Consider the following 24,141-nt stretch of genomic DNA (forward strand, 5'->3'; position numbering starts at 1 on the left):
AGCCATTGGGCGCCCAGGGAGCAGTGTGTAGGGATGGTACCTTGCTCAGGGGTACCTCAGGGTAGCTGTTCAGGGGAATCGAACCCCCGACCTTCCGATCATGGGGCCACCTCTACATACACAAGACAGTGTACATCACTGTCACGACAGCTTTTGTTTCATTCAAAGGCTTTATGGCTTTTCCTATAATACCTGGTGGGCCGGTCTCTAGCCGATTTTTTTGTCCCAGTCCAGCCCTGACTTAAATTGATATTTAATCTTTCCATAGCCATACGTCAAATAAGCATTGCGATAATATAGCAACCACTCAACATTGTTATTCTATAACCTGGCTGTGACTGTTTATTAAAACACTCATTTTGTGTAGTTTAAATCAACAGATTTTGTGTTCGCGTGCCTGCCGTTGTGCCGTGCATCCGAGTGACGTCAGACAGGAACCAGTGGAGGGGAGGTTGACAAATCAAGATGGCGACCTACGCTGAAGCAGGAAAGAGGTTTCAGTATAAATAAAACCGAATCGGAGATTAGCTTAAATTGGAGTGGCAGCGATATAAAGCGTCGTTTGGATTTTGAAAGAACAAGACGGAGCAGATACTGGTGAGAGCGGCATGTTCTTTTCTATGAGCTCGTTTAATGTCAGGGGCGGTGGCAGCACAGGCAGCAGCCTGTCCTGTCCGGCCACATAACAAACAGGCCACTGGCGAAGCTAAGCTTATTAGCATGAATAGTGGTTTACATATTCGCCTAACGTCCGACGGTTATATGGTTCGAGTCGAGGTGGAGACATGCATCCCTTTTGGGATGCGTCAGAAAGGGCATCTAGTGTCTGCCAAATCAAAATATGCGGATCTTTCGTCGTGGCGACCCCGTGTAAATAAGGGAGCCGCCGAAAAAAGGTTTAATGACATTCCACCAAGATAGTTAGCCACTATCTAGTGGTGACTGTCAGCGAGTTAAATAATTTGGCTTTTAGAGTCCTAAAATGTCGAGTAAACTACTGCTATATCCGACGCTGGCTTGTTTAACTATCACCGTCACTGTGAAACTGTTAGTGCGCTGAGCTGGAAGTACCCTAAGAGTGTAGACTGGCTTAGCTTGAAGCTAAGGCTATCATAACTTTAGTGCCACTAGCTTACGAATATATCGTACTTGGGGGAATATTTTATGACACATACGTGTAAGATGGGACTATTGCAATAGTCTGGTTTAACTCATCGCTGTCTGAAAATGTGTTTTCGACTATTATCGCGGTGCTTTCGTTCTCGTTTTAGCTTCGCAGTTAAGTTACTCAAACTTATTTACCTTCATGAGTCAGCCACCGCTGTCTGCGATATTATAAATGACTATAATCGTGTGATTTATAATATCTAATATGTTTTAACTCTAATCGTGGTTTGAAGCAGAAACATTATACCAGAGCCAGAAGGAAATCGTTATAAGATCATTTGTGAAAGTAGATAGAGGACCAATTGACTCGGTGTTTTGTTATATAACGTTATCACCAACTACTACACCCTACCAATTATTGTGGCGCTACTAAGCTAACGTCTTCGTACTTAAGACATCTGATAAAATAGATGCACCCCAATCACGAGATGTCTTGTGATCATGATTGATTTGTCTCAGTTGTTTGGAAGTGACACGGAACTAAAACATGTAAACATCTGTAGACTTGGGTGTTCATTTTCATTTATTCAGGAAGTGCCAGGTAAATTATCCTAGTGTGTCAGTAAACCAGGTGATACAGTGTTTGTGTCCACTTTAGCCTGAGGAAATCTGAAATGCTCTTTCTTTTAAAAACACAGAGCACTTCAAAGTTAATTAAATCGGCTTCAAAATATTTTCTGCTGGAAGCTGGTCTGCACACCAGCTCACAGATCAAAGTTCTCTGTTTCGCAGATTTGAAAACAGTAACGTCTGTGTCCATAATGTCAGGCTTTGTTGCACAGCATTACCAAATAACAGGATTATATAACTTGAAGATACTGGGCAACATAATGCACAAAGGCAAATAAAGCTATTTCCAATCTAAAAGGAATTGCACTACAGTATGAAGGCATGTTATTTCTCTTGTGCTTTAATTAGACATGTCAAATTGGCATTTCTCAAAACAACATACTTTAGTGCAAATATCCCATATTAGACAAAATATTACATATGTTGGCAAACTGGTGGAAGAAAGGCTGTGGAAGTCTACTTTGTGCTGGTTTCATAGTGGCACAACATTTTAAAATATGGTAGCCTATAGCTTATAACCCTTTGCTCTCTTTTATCACTAAATTTAAAAAAAAAATCACGGTACTCTCACTGACCACTAACCAGCATGCTTATTTCTGTTTTCAGACTCTAAATGGCTGCAAGGAAGTCTGGCTCAGATGCATACAACAATGGCAAGGACTTATTTTTAGTACTTTGTTGTCTTACTGTTAGCTCTGTTGGTGCCTTTATCTGCAGTGTGCTTTCTGTAAAGTATACTTACTTTCTCCTTGTTTTTTAATGTGCACAGGACCCATCAGCTATCTTGATGATGTTCCCTTCAAGATAAATGATAAATTCCGTTGTCCAGCCAAAGTGGGTCTGCCTGTTGGTTTCTCTTTGCCAGACTTCGGCTCTGCATTGGCGGACACAAAGGTGGGTTTTTTCCCACAGATGTTAGCTGTGGCATAAATGCAGCTCTGCACATCATTTTTGGTAGTTGAAGATGAGATGCGAGGAAATCATTTGTGTTACTGTTATTCTCAATTTAATACAGTAAATATTTTCTCTTTTACTTTGTGTCCTGTTCACCCCTTAACACCTATCATTCTTCTTTTCCACAGTATGACTTTTCTCTCGAGAAACGTAGTGTGCGCTGGGGGGCAGAACTGGCTGAGGCCAGAGCGGCAGAAGCCAGAGCAGAAGAGGCTGCAGCCAAGCAGGAGGCAGAGAGCAGGAAGCGTTTGGCCAAGGCCCAGGAGGTTGATGGTGGTGGAGGGAAGAAACTCCAGTCTGCTGCAGAGGACCAGGACCTTCCACCACCAGCGCTGAACCCTGTTCTTGCAGGGCTGAGCCATAATGCCATCCTCACTCCGCTGCCTGCTCGAAGCTTTGACCACCGGAACACCCAACCCAGCACTCCTCAGCTACACAGCCTCAATTTAGCTGATTTTGAGCGGGAAGAAGATCCCTTTGACAAGCTGGAACTCAAAACTTTAGACGATAAGGAGGAACTGAGAAACATCCTCCAGAGTCAGCCTCAACCTCAAGCTCAACCTCAGCCACAGCATCCTCCTTCTGTTTCCCCACCAGAGATTTCTCAGCTAGGGCCAACATCACGTGGAAACAGCCCATCCCCACCCAGCATCAACACCAGCCTCTCATCCAAACCAGGCTTTGCCCACAAACCCAACGGGTTGGTTGCCTTGCTAGACATGGACAGAGTTGGGCATCCTGGAAGAGCAGCATTTGACACAGACGATCGCCCTTGTAACATTCGCTCTCTGACTTTCCCCAAGCTCTCTGATTCTGGTGACCCAGAACCACTGAGATACACTCCTCTCCCCACCACCGTTCCTGCTCCCCGACAGAACCTGCCCAATGGCAGCCCACCAACCATGCCCAAGGCCCAGGTTATTGTTGCTCCTGAGCTAGCCAGCCACACCAAGAGTGGTACACCAAAGCCTGTGAGTATAATTCAGTGTATACATTGAACACTTCAGCTGCAACTTCCACTATAATAATGAAACTTGGTTAACCAGGCAAGAGCGTACACAAGTGTTGTGAGCACGCTGCAGAGCTCTACTCTGCAACAGTGCAAACCTGCAGAATTAAAAATTTAAAAAATGCCCAAACTTTGCTTTGTCTTTGGTCCCAAAACCATACACTGCGTGCGGGCTGACTGTGCAAGTAGAAAACATACATTCCCCTTCATGAAGACTCGACATGTTTGATACATAAAAATATTAAAAGCGCATATCAAGGGATGGTTAAAAACAGTTCTTTGAGCTGTATTGATATTCATGCTTTTGCCCCCACCGCCATTAGGCCATTCTAGGGTCAGGATCTGCTGGTCTACCGTGTGGTGGAGCCCTCCTCAGCATGACTCCCAGCGAGCGTCAGTGTGTGGAGACGCTTGTGGGCATGGGCTACTCTTATGAAGGCGTCCTGCGGGCCATGCAAAGACAAGGGCAGAATGTGGAGCAGGTGTGACTCCCTCCTACTCCAACGTGCACAAATTTGGATTCATAACCTATTTGCTGCCTGGTGCTTAGCACTTCGTTTTGTCTATATGTTTTTGTCAGTGTGCACATGTATTAAAATAAATGTTTTGCACTCCACTCACTCTTTTTGTGAAAAGTTAAGGCAATAGATCAGGTTGTGTAGAGCTAGTATGAAATACTTAAAACCAATGATACAATGTTTGTCCATGGTTAGATGATTATGAAAATTATGAGTAAATGTGGTATAACTGGTATAAGTGATCTACATTGACCTGGTGAAGTTTGAGTAATGAGGTAGAATTGTGACTCAGTAATGTGAGATGATAGGCTCACAGAGCAGGAATTACAGAGTAAGAACTTTAATATGATGTTATTTCGGTTCACTGTAAAAACTTACAAAACCTATTAGTACCACATTGCTATTAAAGTTGTCTTTTATGTGCGTATTTGAATTAGTTTTTGTTTTACTTCACACATAATAAACATTTACTTATTGTCTGTCCAAGGTACTGGACTATCTATTTGTCCACGGTCGTCTGTGTGAACGTGGCTTTGATGAAAGTGCAGTGGAGGAATGTTTAGAGATGTACCAGTGCTCAGAAGAAAAGGTTTGTACGACCAAATATACATCTCAAAAAGATGAGGAAAAACTGTCAGTGGACCTGAGAGGCTAAAAAGGTTTAAGAATACAATAAGAACAACAACAATGTAATTTCAACATATTTTTCACTCTTCCTAGGCATTGCAGTTTCTTGAGCTGATGTCAAGATTTGGTGAAATGGGATTTGAGCGGGATACCATCAAAGAGGTGCTACTAGTCCACAACAACGATCAGGACAAGGCTTTGGAGGACCTGATGGCTCGTGCCACGGCTAGCTGAACCTAGCCAGTTGGCTAACCAAAGCTCTACCCAGGGCATGCCTCCCACTACCACCCAACAGCCCCTTTCCTTCCACCCGCCCTATCATACCATGCCCTGTCCTTGCCTTGGCTGTGGAAGGGACTGCTGGGAGACTGTTGTATTTCTCTGTGCTAAACCGCATTGTGTGTCAGCACTTCTTAATGACTGTGCCTAGAGTGGAGGAGGTTAAACTGTAACCATGCTTCTTGAGGGTGTTCCAGGATTTGGTACTGCTAGGATATTTGTGAATAGGAGGAATAACTGAGCTGTGGCAGTTGATGCCATTCTGATTTGCTTCCACTTGGAAGTGTTTATCTGACTGCAGGCAAAAAACAAAACTAAACGCAAAGCCGAATAAGGAGGAGCTGGTTACAAACTCTGGGTGCATCCACGAATGACCAGTTTGAACTTTAGAATCTCTAAAAAAAAAAAACCTGCCATCTTCCACTGCTCACAGCAGACCTAGTAGACAGTGGAGGGGATAGGTGGGCTTGTGGACGCTTTCTTCAAACAGAACAGTTTTACATTAACAAATAAAAACAAAAGAGGGGGAAAAAGCACAGACAGAGAACTGACTCGCAAGGAGTGACCTCTGTGCTGGTGTGCCCGCACCTGTTTCTGTTCTACTTTATGCTTTCACTCATTCTTGTTGGTTTTTACAGTTCATTTTGGGCACTTTTCATGTTGGTTTCAAATTCAGTTTCTTTGCTTTCTGTTTTAGGAATTGCATTAATAGATCATTTGTCATCATAAGTATGAACACAAGAGTACTACTGCCCCATTGTGCTCTTTGACCTGCACTGGAAAGCCTGCTTGAAGGAGTAGGAGAGGTGTAAGAAATTGAGAAATATCCCATGATGTATTGGCACTGATGTGTCACATACCGCACGGGCACACACCTTTCATAATTATCAACTTATTTAAAATAGAACACTGACACTTTGATTTAAAAATAAAGAGGTTGATATAATAATGTAAGATATGTTAACTTGCAAAAGTGATGGTTTTAACTTTCACTGGAAAACAGTGGGGGGGGTTTAAAGAAAGACAGAGAAATGTGAGGGTTGCTTTTGCAGCCACGTCACAGTGCAATAGAGTCATTTCATATTGTTTGACTTTTGACTTGGCACTTTGAGCCTCAAGTGATTTTGGGAGAGGAGAAATGGTCTGCTGGCCTTGCTGGAAATTTTACCGGAAAAGCTTTGATTTTAGAGATTTCTGTCATTCACACACTGTTTTTTTTGTTTGTTTGTTTGCTTTTTGGATTTCATACCACAAACGCAAACAATACTTTTTCTTGGTTCACTGTTTTTCCCTACGAGTAAGATATGTGTTCATTCAGATTTTAGTTTGGTCGACATCTCCATAGTCTTAAACGGAACATTTAAATGAAAAAGTCGAAAACATTTTCCATGATGTCAATTGGGTTGAAATTGTTTAAAAGAATTCCTCTTTTATCTTTTATACACGTGGTAATGGACCTGCTGAGTTCGGTATTAAAAAAGTGTGTCTGGTTTGATGGGGATTGTGAAAGGCATGGTAACAATTAAGGGCTTAATGTAAGCAAAGGGTGACTCAGAGAACTGAAACTTTACTCGGACTAGCTCAAATGAGAGGAGACCACTTCTAACCATCAGTCTGTTTGGTTTGTTTTTTTGGTTTATTTTGCCAATAGGGAAATTATTTTACTAAGATATTAGTGACAAATGTCTGAAAAATACACGGTACCATTCAAACAAAGATGAACACGTTTGCAGTAAATTCCCAAAGTGTTGGGGTGGTTAAAACTTTGCATTATTGGTTTCAGCAAGGCGTTGCGTCATCATCCAGCCTTTTGAAACTGAAATGTCAACAAGTAAGTTTCAGTTTTTTATTTTTAACTTTTAATTGCCTTCCTTTCTATTTACCAAGCTAAAGAAGACAGACAAACACACAAGTGGTATTATAGTGTCCGTACTTGACTTTCGCGTAGCTTTGTTAATTATAGGTAAAGCTGGTGTCCACTTGCCTCTTCTCTGACAGCCCCACACCCTGGAGAGATTATAGAAAAAAATCTAATCTGAACTTCCAATTGACCTTTGCTTTCATTCTAACATCGGAGTTGTGCAAGGATGAAGCGCAACTGGTTTCTCATTTAGGCGATCATATTTAAGCATTTATATATTTAAATCTCCATCGATGATCAGTCTCCATCTAATGAACATTGAAATATTTTAATATTATAATAAATGGTGGGTAAGTGTCTTTCCCAAAGTCCTACAATGTGATTCAGAAAATGTTCAGTTTCCTCATTATCATTTGGAAATGATTAAATGTGCACATCCTTTGAGTGGTGAGATGGCTTTTTTTCTTTCTTTTTCTCAGGTTAGGAAACATGTCTATATTTATTTTCTCTCTGTTTAGAGGAAGAGACAGAGTAAATACAGAGAATTGGTATTGTCACTAGCAACTGGAAACATCCAACTCTGACGCCTAGTCAGCAGAGTATACAACAGCAGAGAGGCCAAACGTATCCTGCCTGCATTTATCAAGGTATAAAAACGGACAAGACTAGAGTTCAATGAGTTAAAGTGCTTATCAGCTTTGATTCCATACTTGGGTGCTCATGCCAACAATAAGTCAACTTCGGAAAAATCCAGTAAGCCGCCTGTAATGGTGAATTGTCTGCTTCTATACAGTGCCTTTTAACATTGTACAGCTCCTTTTGGGGCTCTACAAAGGGCTTTACATTCACACACTCACACACATATAGGGTGTTTGTCCACCAACAGGAGCAACTCGGGGGTTGATTTCTTTCCCAGGGATGCATTGGCATTTGAAGGGTAGATGGCCAACTCCAACTGGAGAACAAGCCACCCTACACCACTGTCTCTGTCATAAGAATGTGTAAAATGTTTAGAAATACCATCTGTGAGCAAACAGAATATGTTTCAACAAACTATTAATAGCTATTTCAACCAAATTAAACAGTTATAGATATCAGCTCTATATTATTGAACATATATTGAATATAAATTTAAATCAATGTTAAAATACCCATATTAAAAACAACAACGAAAATACAGTAGTAATCTAGTGTGTCAAACGACAGCTCTGACGTCACACGATCGGGTCAATGGTACCACGCAGTTTAACGTGAACGAGCACGTTTGACGTTCTCGTACGACCTTGTTTTTGTTGATGTTTAATTTCAGTGCGGCTGCGCGCTGCCTTCGCCGTTGCCGCTGACGCGACCTGACAAGGAAAAAGAGCAAGCTACTAGCTCGGCAGTGAATAGTTTACACGGACTGAGTGTAGAGATTTTTGAGAGGCGAGTAAGTACGCTATCTGAGGACGTTCGGGGATAATTTTAGTTTGCGATTTAACGAACCTCACCCGTATGTGATCGCCTTTCCTCTTCGCTGGACGCTGCCTTTGAGGGCCAAGGAACAAAATAGACATCGCCATTATATGATCCAGTGTCCAGCGTCACTTTTACCCTCCATGTGGGTGAGGGAACTGTGTGTGTCAGATTATGGCGAAGAAAACAGTTAGCAGGAAAAGGAAGGCAGGAGAGCCCAAGGACCAACAACAGGTAGGCGGAAACCGGTGCGGGTCCATATTAGCTAGCTAAACTGTTATGTTGGGATGCTAATTAGCAGTGAGTTAGCCAGATTTAGCTGATATAAGATGTTATGACAGATTTTTACTTGCATTATAACATTTAACAGCTTCGCTATATGGGAAAAGCATGCAACAAACAGTAACAATTCTGTATTGTTTAAAATAACATAATATATTTCGATTTGAAAAGTACCCGCTTATATTAACATATCGTTAGCCAACGGCAGTCCGTTGTCAATCTGACAGCTAATGTTAGCCACGTTATTTGTGCTATTATTCTCTTTATCAGATTTGGCTGGATACTGCTGGCAGTCCTTTTCTCTAATATTGCCGTCTCTCGTCACCTTCCGATCAAAAATAAAAGCAGATTTGATCTTATAAATAGCTCAGTAGTGTTATCAGGCATAGATAGCTATACAGCTAACGCTAGCTGAAACGTTAACTGTTAAGCTGACTAGCCATTTCCCGTATGTACGGACTAACCGTAGATTGGTTGCGTCCACGCCCCGAATTGGACGTTTGTCGACAAATGAAATACCGTATCGAGTAGGCATGCCAAAATAGCCAGTACTGAGTCCAGCACATCAGAAAAAAACGTGTTTGACCTGAACCAGAACGTGTGAGACTGGTCACAGTAATCACGACCTGCTTCTAGTGCACCTCTCAGGCCCATGGAGCCACCGTCATCGGTAGATTTGAGTCAGATTGTCAGAATAGTTTTCCAGCATTGAACAAAACCGGCAAAATGTTCAAACAGTACAAGAAAGAACGACAAAAACAACATGGCACAATGGCTTCCTTTGACATACAAAGTCATAAATACTGAGTGTTTTTCTTCCATTGTTCAAGACCTGTGATCCGGCTTATAATTGGTTTGCTTAGTGTGAGAGAATTATTAATCAACATTTGTAATTGTATTGGATGGAAAATGAGATGATTTATTTTTTTAAGTAGTCTGATTTGCCACTAGTGTGTACTTAATAGCAGTGAGAATGATGTCCTGGGGACCCTGTGCCTCTATATGTTTACATATTAGCCCATATTCAGGATCTGAAATGCCCCAAAGCAATCGCACACAGTATGAGTCTGATTCTGTTTCTGTTTATTTAACATTTTAAGCGCTGAGGTTGTAAACTGTAAAATGTGGATAGTGCTTTAATCATATGGCCAGAGTTTAGTATTCATTGGCCAAGAAAGCCACTAATTGTTGCAAAAGTTAAATGAATGTATTAATGGACAAACATCACACAAACATGACATGATCAAAACCCTTTTAGAAAAGTGTTTATCATCAGTGATATTACAGTTTGTCATTAGACCCCACAAAAACCCTTTGACTTTGCAACCGTTTTAGACAGCCAGCTCAACTACTCGATGTTCAAATGTAAATGCTCTGATAATTCTCTCAAGTCTCTGTGTACAAGCTGTGTCCACAGTCATGTGGGAGATAGATGGGTATGGCTCAGCATGAATAAGCTGAGACATTGAAATAGGCACGAAGAAGTCTGAAATTCACATACATTCAAATCTCATTTGTTTTGTGTTGGTAATAGTAATCCCTTTGTTTTTATGATTCAATCTCCAAAATTGCACATTCAACATAATAACTAAGACATTTTGTTTTTAATTTTATTTCCCTCTCTTTTCACAGCTGGGTTGGTGTCAGGCGCCACACAAGCGAAGCCGTGTTTCTTGTTCTTCACGTCATGCCCAGCAGTGGTGGTGCAGTCGACGCTCTGTGGTATGTGCTCTGCGGGGGCGGGAGTTCAGACCTCAACAACAGCATGAGTTGAGGCTCCAGAGGAGCCTGCGTGGCTTTGCAGCCGGCAGGCTCCCCGGCATTCTTAAGGAGAGGGAGTTTTCTCTCGGGCGGCTCAACAAAGTGTTTGCCTCACAGTGGCTCAATCATCGGCAGGTGGTGTGTGGGACAAAATGCAACACGGTAAGATGCCCTTTTTATTTGTGATCTATATTAGCTAGTTAGGCTTTTCCATATGTTATAATAATGTTTGCCAGAAATCCCACTTAATCAGTAGGTTTACATGACCTCATTTAATTTCATTATAAAGAGATAAAGATCGATCTTAAATCAGCTCTAAATCAAGTAAACATTCTTGAGTGAGCTTAGTCAGAATTTTTTCAATTGTCCTCACACATTTTTGGCCAACTAGCTGTATTTTCTTCATGTACTTTCAGCTTTTTGTAGTTGATGTACTGACAGGACAGATCACACGCATTCCCATGCTGAAAGACAGGGAGTGTCGTGATGGAGGCTCTGGGGAGGTGGGTCCAGTGGTGCCTGGTCGCAATTATCACTTAACAGAAATCTCCCATACCCGGTTGGACCAGCAAGGCTGTGGGATCCACGCTATTGAACTCAACCCCTCGAGGACACTGCTTGCCACAGGAGGAGACAATCCTAACAGCCTGGCCATCTATCAACTCCCTACACTAGACCCTGTTTGTGTTGGCGATGTAAGTAGTTTGAATTGTTTGGTTGTTTCCTGACATTTGGTTATTGATAATAGTGATTAATCCACTTTTCCTGCTTTAGAAATGATATCAAACTTTCCATATACCAGACAACATTCATTAAACAGTTCTAGCGATTTTAGGCATTCAAAATTGCTGAGATGCTTTAATTCCACTTATTCAGTAGTATAATGAGTAGTCATTGTAATGACAGTAATGCTGTTTTCCTTTTCCATGTCTGCTCCACTCTGCATGGTACCCTCTCCACACAAATGGAGTGAAGTCACTGTAAAATAAAAGGTTAATTGGAAACACATAATTGCATTAAGCTTCCCTTTTAAATCCAACGTTTTGTAATACCACTCTGCTCATTTGTACTCGTTTCCAAGATTGCAGAGGTGCGATCACGTAGTGTCTTTTGAGATGTCAATAAATCAAGTAGGTCTGGGATTGTGTTGACAGATGGTTTTCTGTGTTGATTGGCAGGCATGTCATAGCAGTCATTAAGCTACAGATGTAGATTCTAAAGAAATGGTGAGGAAAATGGTTAGAACTTTAATGGACATTTTTGTTTTTGCCCATTAAAACTATATAGAGTTAAGTGTTACAATGTCTGAATGAATGAATATAGTCTAATGAAGTGACAAGTCTGTCTGATCATCATATCTTTTTAAAACATGAAGCCAACATAACATGTTACAACTTATGTAAGACCAAAACAATTTACTGATTAAATACTTCATATACAGGCAGTTGTATGTAGAGGAATGTATAGTGAGCTATTTAACAAAATGAAAAATATATCTTGTCACTACACTGATCATTGTCTCTTCGTTGTTATTTGCAGCACAATTATCATGTCTGCTGCACAATTGCTGTTGTCAGTTTGTCATGTTTCCTTTGGCACAGTGACTGATGGTATGCAGTGCCAGGATACTGACAACTAGTAATGTGCTACTTTTTGGGTCCCGTTTTTGCTTTCAGAACTGCTTTATTTCTTTGAGGCACGAGTTCAACTATGTGCTAGAAATATTCCTTACAGATCCTTGCTGTGCATATTGACATGATGTGAATCTGCTGATCCACCACATCCCGAAGGTGCTCTATTGGATTGAGATCTGATGACTGTGGCTCCACAGTCACCAGATCTCAATCTGTTTTAGTACAGTGAACTCATTGTTATGTTTAAGAAACCAGTGTGAGATGATTTGAGCTTTGGGGCATGGCACATTATTCTGCTGGAAGCAGCCATCAGCTGATGGGCACACTGTGGTCATAAAAGGTCAGCAACAATACTCTTATAGGATGTTGCATTTAAACAATGCTTAATTGGTACTAAGGGGCCCAAAGAGTGGCAAAAAAATATTCAACACCACAATAATACGATCACCAGCACCCGAAAGCATTCATACAAGGCTGGATGGTTCATGCTTGTTCTTTACTAGAAAATTCTCATTTTTTGAGACAAGGCAATGTTTTATTTGTTTGTTTCTTCTTCTTCAATTTTCTTTTGTCTAATCAGGTTGAAGCAGTGTGGCGATTTTTCTTTTGTTATTGTTTTTAAATCATTCTCAGTCAACCCCAGAGCTGGTTTTGTGGGAAAATCCCAGTAGATCAACAGTTTCTGAACTACTTGGGCGATCGTGGCTCAAGAGTTGGGAGTTCGCCTTGTAATCGGAAGGTTGCCGGTTCGAGCCCCGGCTTGGACAGTCTCGGTCGTGTCCTTGGGCAAGACACTTCACCTGTTGCCTACTGGTGGTGGTCAGAGGGCCTGGTGGCGCCAGTGTCCGGCAGCCTCGCCTCTGTCAGTGCGCCCCAGGGTGGCTGTGGCTACAATGTAGCTTACCATCACCAGTGTGTGAATGGGTGGATGACTGGATATGTAAAGCGCTTTGGGGTCCTTAGGAACTAGTAAAGCGCTATATAAAGGCCATTTATTTTTTTTTTTATTTATTTTTTTTACTCAGCCTAGGCAGCCAACAACCATGCCGTGTTCAAAGTCACTGAAATCGCCTTTCATTTCATACTCTGTTTGATCGTTAGCAGATCGTCTTGACCATGTCTGCATGACTTGATTAGAGGTTGATTAGATATTTGTCTTAACAAGCAGTTAAACAGGTGTAGTGGTGGCCAAGTGAGCGTAGTATACTCACATTACTTTTAGAAGGCACTGTAAAAATGTTGAACTCACTAAATTGTTCACTATACACTGATTAGTAAGTAATTTTAAGTGTGTATTTGAATGCTAACAGGCTGTGCCTGAATATTGTGACATGCTAACTGTGAGCTTTTCACTTCTGACCTTGCAGGTTCCCTAAGGTTCTCTTTCCTTCAGGCACAGAAGAATGAAATGCTGAAATAATGTTTTGCTAATACTGTAGCAGTGTTTATTTGGAAATCCAGCCTCAAACGTACAAGCTTGTATATCTTTGACATTGTAGCTGTTTGTTTTTGTTTTGTTTTTTCAGGATGGTCACAATGACTGGATATTCTCAATAGCATGGATCAGTGACAACATGGCAGTTTCTGGTGAGTTAGCACGATTCACATTGGAGGGAACATGGGTATTAATCAGTTTACTCTGTAGGGGCATACTAGGCTTGTGCGTGTGTGTGTGTGTGTGTGTGTAGGTCAGTAGTATAGGCAATAATAGACCCTGTGCATGAGAAAATGCTAACTTCCTGTTTTAAGACCGGATGTAGGGTTGTACATTTCCAGTAGCTTTATTTTGCAGTCAATTGCTACTGCGAAGGTGGACTCAAAAGTCATGTCTAAAATACAAAAATGGAAAGATTACGTTAAGTTACAAAGAGCAGTGGGTGGGAACGCTCACCATTGCTATGTCATTAAAAAATCAAATGATCAATTTTGATGTTTGAAGAGCGTAGATCGATTGTTTGTTTACATCACTCAACACAAGCAGAACTGCATTACTGCATGCAGAAGACACATCGTCCACACTCAGAAGCACAGTATAGTGACAGTTCTTATGATTTAAACAGGAAATGTCCAGCATTCAAAGTACAGGCGAACAATAGTCAAAGCCAGATGTTTCCCCGTTATGTCGATATCAGTACACACCTACACAGCATGTCAACAAACCGTGAAAAAAAGCCAGAGGATATAAAAAATACATAAATGATTGCAGGTAAGGGTCTCTATATGTTAGTATTTACCAAGGGTATGTTGTGACTTATCTTCACAATTACAGTGGTCCCTCGCTATAACGCGGTTCACCTTTTGCAGCCTCGCTGTTTCGCAGATTCTTTTAGTGCAATTTTGCACTGTATTTTATTATTTTATTTTTTTTACCATACCGCGCACTGGATTATAAAGTGCATTAAGCTTAAATTAAGCAATGACGCTTAAAGTTAAATTCATTTGTTCTAAAATCTGTCATTATTATTTATAGAAAAACAAATAAACTGTTTGTTTATTTCTCAAAAAAATGTTTGGGACTGAAAACAGGTTTTGATCTTTGGTTTCATTCTATAATGGACTTTTTTTTTTTTTTTTTTTTACGAAGGTTTGAACTTTGAGAGTTTAAACAAGAGAGAAAAGTGTGAAACTGTTCATGCCTGTCTGAGAAAAGTGTATAAAGTGTGTGTAGTGATGGGTTTTACAGCCTTAAAACATCTAAAATAATTGTAAAAAATAAAGCTGGCTATTTCACCTATCGCTGGTTATTTTTGGAATGTAACACCCGCGATAAACGAGGGAACTCTATATACAAGTACTGAGAAATTTCAATCCCTTCTCTCTTTTGCTCTGAGGCGCAAGGGTAAAATATCGATAAGTCGATGAGCATCATCTACAGATATATTCGGTAAATGCCCAAGACATCTTGAGAAATGTAAATCGCCGCTTGATTCATCCATTTGGTTGACTTTTCTTGGAAAATCTGACCGTAAACAAGACGCGAATATCACACCGGAAACGAAGCGCCCTACAGGAGTTTCCCCACCGGAAGTAGCATATGGTAAGGTGCACATAGTCTATAGGCATGAGCTCTGTTTGTCTTAATCTGTAGGGTCCAGAGATGGCTCCATGGGACTGTGGGAGGTTACAGAAGAAGTAATGAGCCAGGCTGAGAGGAGTCAAAATGAGGAGACAGTGCCCTCCTATGCCCACATCTCCCACCGTGCCCTCAAGGACATCCCCAAGGAGTACACCAACCCATACAACTGTAAAGTCCGTGCTCTGGCCTTCAATAACAACCATAAAGTAAGACTCACCTACACGACTGTTGTGTGCAACAAAGTCTCCTTTTGCTGAATTTGCTCTTTAGGACGACAAAAGATTGGATGCACCAAACTTTTATATATTGTTTATAATGGCTATAATTTTAGCTAACCTAACAATTATCTTTCCTTAAAAGTTAAAAATATTTTTAATGAAACGCCTTTGCTCTAAATTTTTACATGTAGTATAGATTTATCTTGTTCTCTCAGCCTCACATCACCAAACAATTTCTTTTCTTTGTGGACTTTAAGGTTATTTAGGTTAATAAATAAACTTGAATCTGAGGTTTGTCAAATTGCATCTCAAAACAGTATCTAATGGCATCTAAAACGGTGAACAAATTTACCCATCGCTAAGTCAGGGTAGTCATTTATGAAACGAAGACCGACAGCTCTTAGAATTCTGAAGCCTTAGGTCTAGAAAAACTGACACACAGGAGTGTGTCAGTTTTTCTAGACCTAAGCCAATTATGACCTGCCTTTTCCTTTTGCATTTCCTCTTTTTCTTTTTTTTTTCTTTTTTTTTCCAGGAACTGGGTGCTGTTTCCTTGGATGGCTATTTCCACCTCTGGAAAGCTGAGCATAACTTGTCCAAGGTACAGTACATAGATTGACAAATTATAGTTTTATGTATTGGTAATTCTTTTTCCAATAAAGTGCTAGTTATTTTTAATATGCGATCAAAATGATAAATAGTTCTCTCATAATGCTAGGATTTTGTAATTCAGTTTCTTCAGTGTTAACAGTCTGTGTTGGTTTCTCTAGATACTGTCCACCAAGCTGCCTCATTGCAAAGAAAATGTGTGCCTGGCATATGGACAGGACTGGTCAGTGTATGCTGTAGGCTCTCAAGCCCATGTTTCTTTTCTGGATCCACGGCAACCTACACACAGCATCAAGTCAGTTAGTTCAAGAGAGAGAGGAAGTGGTAAGTCACCTGTTGGCTTTTGAAGTGAGCCAGTAATACAATCAAAGATTAGTTGAGCTATCTAAAACGCTGACTGAAGTTATTTATATGTTGCATGTTGTAGAACTAAGTGTGCTTTCAGTCAGGTTAGAAAATGTCATTCTGGCACTGAGAGTGGTAAAGTTGTGATTTAACATATTTTCCATATTGGTGGCAATAAATTTACAGTGGCGTGAGCTTGATTTAGCATTTTATCAGCCTGTTTACTCAAAGTACTTGACAAACTATTTTTCACACATACATATTTCTACAACACTTCATTCTGTGCACTTATGCTACAGTAACACTTGGGGGGAAAAGAGGTTGGAGACCATGTGGAACAAACTCATCTGCAACGGCATAAAGTCTGTTGCTGTCTTGAAAGTGACTGTGGTGCATCAGGATGGAAATAAAATGGAACTAAGTGGAAGTGTGTGATGATCAGGTTGTGTTTCAATAGGCAGAAATCGTCCATCAGCATCTGTTGCTGTCTGCATACACAGAAATTCACTCTACAGTGGCTTGCAAAAGTATTCGGCCCCCTTGAACTTTCCCACATTTTGTCACATTACAGCCACAAACATGAATCAATTTTATTGGAAGTCCACGTGAAAGACCAACACAAAGTGGTGCACACGTGAGAAGTGGAACGAAAATCAGACATGATTCCAAACATTTTTTACAAATAAATAACTGCAAAGTGGGGTGTGCGTAATTATTCAGCCCCCTTTGGTCTAAGTGCAGTCAGTTGCCCATAGACATTGCCTGATGAGTGCTAATGACTAAACAGAGTGCACCTGTGTGTAATCTAATGTCAGTACAAATACAGCTGCTCTGTGACGGCCTCAGAGGTTGTCTAAGAGAATATTGGGAGCAACGACAGCATGAAGTCCAAAGAACACACCAGACAGGTCAGGGATAAAGTTATTGAGAAATTTAAAGCAGGCTTAGGCTACAAAAAGATTTCCCAAGCCTTGAACATCCCACGGAGCACTGTTCAAGCGATCATTCAGAAATGGAAGGAGTATGGCACAACTGTAAACCTACCAAGACAAGGCCGTCCACCTAAACTCACAGGCCGAACAAGGAGAGCGCTGATCAGAAATGCAGCCAAGAGGCCCATGGTGACTCTGGACGAGCTGCAGAGATCTACAGCTCAGGTGGAGGAATCTGTCCATAGGACAACTATTAGTTGTGCACTGCACAAAGTTGGCCTTTATGGAAGAGTGGCAAGAAGAAAGCCATTGTTAACAGGAAACCATAAGAAGTCCTGTTTGCAGTTTGCCACAAGCCATGTGGGGGACACAGCAAACATGTGGAAGAAGGTGCTCTGGTCAGATGAGACCAAAATGGAACTTTTTGGCCAAAATGCAAAACGCTATGTGTGGCCGAAAACTAACACTGCACATCAGTCTGAACACACCATCCCCACTGTCATATATGGTGGTGGCAGCATCATGCTCTGGGGGTGCTTCTCTTCAGCAGGGACAGGGAAGCTGGTCAGAGTTGATGGGAAGATGGATGGAGCCAAATACAGGGCAGTCTTGGAAGATTGAGACTGGGGCGGAGGTTCACCTTCCAGCAGGACAACGACCCTAAACATAAAGCCAGGGCAACAAGGGAGTAGTTTAAAACAAAACACATCCATGTGTTAGAATGGTCCAGTCAAAGTCCAGATCTAAATCCAATCGAGAATCTGTGGCAAGATCTGAAAACTGCTGTTCACAAACGCTGTCCATCTAATCTGACTGAGCTGGAGCTGTTTTGCACAGAAGAATGGGCAAAGATTTCAGTCTGTAGATGTGCAAAGCTGGTAGAGACATACCCTAAAAGACTGGCAGCTGTAATTGCAGCAAAAGGTGGTTCTACAAAGTATTGACTCAGGGGGCTGAATAATTACGCACACCCCACTTTGCAGTTATTTATTTGTAAAAAATGTTTGGAATCATGTCTGATTTTCGTTCCACTTCTCACGTGTGCACCACTTTGTGTTGGTCTTTCACGTGGACTTCCAATAAAATTGATTCATGTTTGTGGCTGTAATGTGACAAAATGTGGGGAAGTTCAAGGGGGCCGAATACTTTTGCAAGCCACTGTATCTGCTTGCACTCAGAGGGCAGCCAGAACTTCAGATTTGAAACCGAAATTGATAATTTCCTCCACAAGTAATGACATTTACTGTAATAATGCGCTTTAATCACAACATGACAGTGCTCAGCAGCCTTGCCTTTATATATAAAGGTATCCCGAATACCACCAGTTAGAAACCAGTTGAGGTGAATCCCCTTTTACAAAGAGACGTGTCACAGATGAGTTGCGTTCAGTGATGCAGACTGACTCAGATTGATTGTAGTATGCTGGCAACCTGTCTGGGTTTTTAAAATAGACGCAAGGTATTTGCAAACCTTGCAATTGAAAGAGGTGGCCAAAAGGGCAGAGGATGTTCCACACTCAGACTTGTTGGTCAATGCAACTAACACTAGTCTTTGACAGCGAGAGGGAAAAAAACTTTTTACTTTGCATTTTTACTTGCAGCCAATGTAGTTAACCTACCATGCACATCTTTGGACTGTGTGTGTGAGATTGACCTGGTACCACTACCACTGGGGTGTGTTACTGGTTTCTCCTTTAAGTTAGTTTTCAACTGATGGCACAATATAAGTCACCTTCATACTTGCTTAGTATGAAGTTTAAATGATGATTGCCTTCCAATGTGTCAAACATATCCATAACAATTGTATTTTTCACCGTGATATAAAAGGTGTAACATACTCTGTCTGGTTAGAAATGAAAGCAGAGTTCCAGAGGATTCCGACAGTTGGAAAGCTCAAACGGTGGGAGGGTAGATGTTGACTGTGTAGCTTTACATTGGCATGTCTTTCTGTCTGTGCAGGCATCCGTTCAGTGAGTTTCTATGAGCACATCGTGACTGTGGGTACTGGCCAAGGTTCTCTTCTTTTCTATGACATCCGGGCTCAGAGATTCCTGGAGAACCCTTTTAATCCAAACGGAGGGTATCGGAAGTGCCCTGGAGATGGCATCCTCAAGCTCACTACGGGAAAAGGCTGGCTGGTATGCAGTTTTGTTTTTTTGTTTTTTCCAAATCAAGCAGTGAACTGTGGTCAGTCAAACTGTAGTTGGTGTACATGTGCAATGTCTTTGCCCACTTACCCTCTAATATTCCTTTCAGAATCACGATGAGACGTGGAGGAGTTACTTCTCAGACATTCATTCCTTCCCCAATGCAGTGTACACCCACTGCTATGACGACTCTGGCACCAAGCTGTTTGTAGCAGGTGGACCGCTCTGTTCTGGCCTGCACGGCAACTACGCAGGATTGTGGAGCTAGCCTCTTCTTCTCCCCCATCACTTTGTCACTACATCTTCGTCCAGACCTTTACTCATCCAGTCCCTCCATCCCTCTTCAACTTCCAACCTTCTCTGTTTTCGGTGTACCTTTTGTCACCCTGTTTTGCTCACACTTGGACTCAGGAGCATGATATTTTCTTCATTTTATCACGGCTTTCAGTATTATTGTTGTGTATATTTGTCCACCATTCCACCGTTCTTTCTCCTTAAACAATTCCTTTGCACTTCAGCTACTTTTTTTTTTTGTTTCTTATTTGTTATTCTTTTGGGGTTTTTTTTAATATAAATATATATATATATATATAAAAATGTACAGACTATTACTAATTTTCAATTGCTGCAAGGTCTGCCACTGAGGACGTCAGAAGAGTTCTGGAAAACATTAAGAATAAAGTTCTCATTGTCTAAAGGATTTACATTCAACCTGCAGGGATTAGGCTGTGGTTTTTTGCTGGTTTGCTTTTGTACATACAGATGGCATTTTACCACTTTCTCTGTGAAAAATGACCATGTCTTTAAACAGACAGCAATAAGGTTGAGAGAGGGTGAAGGGTTGGAGAGACTATTAATATAAATGGACTGAACCTAGAGAACTGTTTGATGTTGGAAAAGCCCACAACAATCACAAAGAACTTCTCCAGTCAGAAGTATAAAAGAAGGATCCAATCAAAGTGGGATTGTGTGTTCATCTTATCCTCACTGAGATGATGTAAAGGAGATATGTTCAAGCTTGCTGAATGCAGTGTTGTTCTGTTAGGAGGGGGGGGAAGGGCATATTAAATTTTTTTGGACTGTGTGATTAGACCAGCACATCCCTGCTGATATTCTGATTTGCTTTGTATTTATTTTTCCTTGTTTGTTTTTTTTAATCCCCCCCCCCCCCCCCCACCTCCAATGTTTCCACTCCCTTTGATCAAAATTGTACAAATCCTAACATGTAATCACTCTTGTGTTACTAGAGAGTTTACTCTAAGATTATAGGTTTTGGTAGCGAGTTAAATATCATCCAGTATGATGATTAATAGACAGAGGAGCCTTTAATGAGTGAACTCAAACCTCGTGATTCTCGGGCTCCTCAAGGAACTGAGAAGAAGCTGTGTAGTAGCTCAGTTTGGTCTTCTCAGCCGTCCAGCTATGAGGATGCAAGGAAAGCTAATGAGAATTTGAGCTATACCCTGGAGTTAAATGCTGCAGGCACATACACTTGTTGTCAGTTGTAAAACTTTTATTTCCTCTTTTTTTTTTTTTGTACTGAGGAGCGGGTGAATCTGCTCTTCTTCTTCTTTTGTTTGGTAGAGGCAGGGTAGGCTTGAGTTTAGTTTTTGCCTTCAAGTCTTTCTGTGAAAGACTGCCACAGGCAATCATAGGTTTCCTGTTCTACATGGAACTTTTCTCCAGTTTTCATGATAATGATTGACAAAAAAAAAAAATCCTAATTACGACCAATTGAACAAATAACCAACACTTTTGAAGTGTATTTTATATATAAACGTGTATATGTATGTGTAAAATACATAAGGACAATTGCATACATTTTTATGTACGTGTCTGAGAAAGTGTGGATTGATGTGTCTACTTGGTGATGCCCCCCCCCCTTTTTTTTTATTTTAAATATATACACACACCTCATGAATGTTTTTACAAATGGCTGAATTTGAGGATATTGTAACATAAACATTTTGGGAAAACAAGCTATTAAATCTTTAAAATGAATAAATAATAAAAAAAAATAGGATGTATATTGATGTAATGTGCTTTTGTGTTTTGGGGGGGTTGTACTTGACATAAGTACCTAGAGGATTTCCTCTTGACGTAAAGGGTGCAGAAAGGTCACTTACTGCAGCAAAAAAAGTTAAAGATAAAAACGATCAGAACTCATGAGATTTAGTGACAATATTTAGTAACTTGTTTGTGCCAGCACAAAATGCAAAAAGGATAACTTGTGATAGAAACTGAAATTTAAAACCTGAATTCTCAATGAACTCCTCGTGAGTTTTGGGGAGAAGAACCAACAGGACCAAGCAGTTATAGAGGATATGCAAGTAATGATTAATGAAGCACTGCACCTACAGACATAGGAACAACAGGAAGAAATGCAAAGAGATGCAAATATCCAAGATTTTAAGAAGAAAAATACAGATTTGCAAGTATTTTACAAAGAAGGACAAAAACAAAACAACAACATTGAAATCAAGAAACAGAAAGAACACCTGAAGGATCCAAGGACTGCATAACAAAGTACAAGAGAGAAACACTGAAATGCAGGAGGAGAAGCGAGGATGGGCATAAACACTTAAAGATGCTCAGTGTACACATGGAGAGGAGGAAGCAGGAGTTATAAGCCTTCTGTAAAAAAGTACATCAGAGATATGAAGACATGCACAAAGCAACGAAAGTAAGAGCAATATTAAAAAAAGAAGAAAGAGCGTTTAAGATAAAAAATGTTGAAGCACAGACAAAAGATCCACAAGAACTGTGCTTGAAAATGATAAGCAGCACTTTGCTGCTTCTTCAGCTCAGTCTGGACAAGAGTAGCCTCCTCTCCCTCCACCCTCTCTCTCCATTTACCCTTTCTCTTCTTCTCCTTCCTCTCATCCTCCTCCATCCTTTATTAACCCTTTCCCCTCTCTTCTTCATCCTGTCTCCCTTTGTTTTCTTTGAAAAAAGTTTTCCCTTCCCACTCTTGCCTATTGCTTATTCATAGGGGATTGTTGTTTTTCCCCTCTACTTTTTATTCCTTTCTTCACCCTCTTTTGCCCTTCTACCCTTCCATTACACTTTTATGTTGTTCTTTTAATTTCCTCTATAACCCCCAACATGTTTCTACGTCCTTGTGAACAAAGGGTGGGGAGATCACTAAACACAGTTAATCATATTTCTACATATCTCTGCCTCTCTGCATAATGTGTTAAGTGTATAAGAAAGTTCAGTCATATGATGTATTTGCTTAAAGCTATGTCAACCAGTCATGCTGATCATGTTGATAGCAATAAGCAAGAAAAGCCGAACAAGTTAAACTGAGCTTTACTGAACGTGACTCCCTGTGTTAAGATGATACAGATAGATAAGGGTGCTAGTGGTTTCATTCAAGAATAAATCACCTTTATTAGAAAATAAAAATTCAAGAAAAGACTCACTTTAATCATTTACCTTGATTTTATTATGAAATACATGCATTAGTGTTTACTCATCCTATTTCTGTGGCATGATAAATGGCAAATGAAGAAAGTACAAGAACAGGAAAGTGTATGCAGAAGAGCCTCTGTGATTGAAATAATGTCACACCTAGAAAACGATGGGGGACTGCATCAAAGAACCACACCAGGTGGCACTCTTGTCAGCTGTTAGAGACTTGTTTGCTTGTGATAGTGTTAAAGGACATTATCTAGGTTGCAGTTGGTGGTTAAGTAAAAACATGTAGTAAAGCAGGCAGAGATGATGAAGGATGATGCAAATGGATGTTTTCCATTCCAGACTGGATTGTTGTGCAGATTTCACTATAATATTCAAAAGAAGCCTCAAGTATGGCTGGCTTGTTCTTATTCCTGTAACTTGACTCTTAACCCTGGAAGTATTGGCAAAGCTTTATAGAATCCTCATACATGAGCGCTGGCTTTTCAGTTTTTCCAGCATTCAACAGTTTTCATTTTCACATTTTTATACTCCAGCAGACTCCAGCCAAGCCAAAACAGTTATTTTTCACCACTGAAGAAGCAGCAGCAAACGCTCTATGGTCCTGGTAGGTATGGCAATGGTTTGCCATTGTTATCATGATTGTGCATCTATGGTTAATTCCATCAAGACAGTAAAGCTAAATTAAAAACAAAGTTAAAAGGAGCCACTAATGGTTGTTCATTTGTTGGCTATGATTGTGAAATAAAGGCTCCTATATATATTTGACATTTATTCCAGTTATTCACTGTACATTAAGTTTTACTTCAAGTTTTAGCATCTTTCTTACCTTTACTCCAGAGTCACTTAGCCAAGTCAGGCATTGTAGCTTTAAGGAAAACCGTCACTAGAACCCTGCAAAGGACTGGACTACGAGGTTGCAGACCAAGAAAAACTCCACTTCTGCAGGTGAGACACCTTCAAACCAGACTCAAGTATGCTAAGGTCAATCTAGAGAAAGATTATGCATAGTATAAAGTGTGTCCTTTGGCCAAAGAAATGCTGCTGATGTTTAGAGAAAGAAGGGCAAGCAACCCAAAGAACACCGTCCCCACAGTGAAACACAATGGTGGGAGTATTATGGTGTGGAGATGCTTTAGTCAGTCTGGAACTAGGAATCTCGTCAAGAAAGAAGGAATATGTGTGATGAACTGAAGACCAAGGTCCATGCCAGAAGACTGTCAAATCAGGAGGAACTTGAGAGAGTCACCAATGAAGAATGGACATGTTCATATGGGG

At 40.6% G+C, this 24,141-nt stretch overlaps 2 protein-coding genes across 2 annotated transcripts; both read left to right on the forward strand.

Annotated features, from left to right (window-relative positions):
- The first annotated feature begins 405 nt into the window (after positions 1-405).
- On the forward strand, positions 406-7,429 carry ubap1 (ubiquitin associated protein 1). Its single transcript, XM_085273438.1, has 7 exons — positions 406-597; positions 2,344-2,390; positions 2,507-2,631; positions 2,820-3,662; positions 4,024-4,182; positions 4,706-4,807; positions 4,939-7,429. Exons 2-7 carry the CDS (start codon positions 2,351-2,353, stop codon positions 5,077-5,079), a joined length of 1,410 nt encoding a protein of 469 aa, XP_085129564.1. The 5' UTR covers positions 406-597; positions 2,344-2,350; the 3' UTR covers positions 5,080-7,429.
- Positions 7,430-8,276: 847 nt separating this feature from the next.
- On the forward strand, positions 8,277-21,470 carry dcaf12 (DDB1 and CUL4 associated factor 12). Its single transcript, XM_085273439.1, has 9 exons — positions 8,277-8,674; positions 10,355-10,645; positions 10,900-11,178; positions 13,644-13,704; positions 15,206-15,399; positions 15,947-16,012; positions 16,182-16,344; positions 19,256-19,434; positions 19,553-21,470. The coding sequence occupies exons 1-9, from the start codon at positions 8,615-8,617 to the stop codon at positions 19,709-19,711; spliced, it is 1,452 nt and encodes a 483-aa protein (XP_085129565.1). The 5' UTR covers positions 8,277-8,614; the 3' UTR covers positions 19,712-21,470.
- The last annotated feature ends 2,671 nt before the right edge of the window (positions 21,471-24,141 follow it).

The sequence above is a fragment of the Mchenga conophoros genome, linkage group LG5 (assembly GCF_057382185.1).
Source record: "Mchenga conophoros isolate Kocher_MC1m ecotype Shallow Benthic linkage group LG5, M_conophoros_male_GT1.1, whole genome shotgun sequence".
NCBI lineage: Eukaryota > Metazoa > Chordata > Actinopteri > Cichliformes > Cichlidae > Mchenga > Mchenga conophoros.

What these genes read in the sequence shown, in the direction of transcription:
- dcaf12 (XM_085273439.1), top strand. Translation starts at nt 8,615, where the DNA reads ATGGCGAAGAAAACAGTTAGCAGGAAAAGGAAGGCAGGAGAGCCCAAG. An exon ending in GTGGGACAAAATGCAACACG is followed by an intron (nt 10,646 to 10,899) that starts GTAAGATGCCCT and finishes ATGTACTTTCAG; the next exon opens with CTTTTTGTAGTTGATGTACT. An exon ending in ACCCTGTTTGTGTTGGCGAT is followed by an intron (nt 11,179 to 13,643) that starts GTAAGTAGTTTG and finishes TTGTTTTTTCAG; the next exon opens with GATGGTCACAATGACTGGAT.
- ubap1 (XM_085273438.1), top strand. Translation starts at nt 2,351, where the DNA reads ATGGCTGCAAGGAAGTCTGGCTCAGATGCATACAACAATG. An exon ending in AAGGGCAGAATGTGGAGCAG is followed by an intron (nt 4,183 to 4,705) that starts GTGTGACTCCCT and finishes TGTCTGTCCAAG; the next exon opens with GTACTGGACTATCTATTTGT. An exon ending in ACCAGTGCTCAGAAGAAAAG is followed by an intron (nt 4,808 to 4,938) that starts GTTTGTACGACC and finishes CACTCTTCCTAG; the next exon opens with GCATTGCAGTTTCTTGAGCT.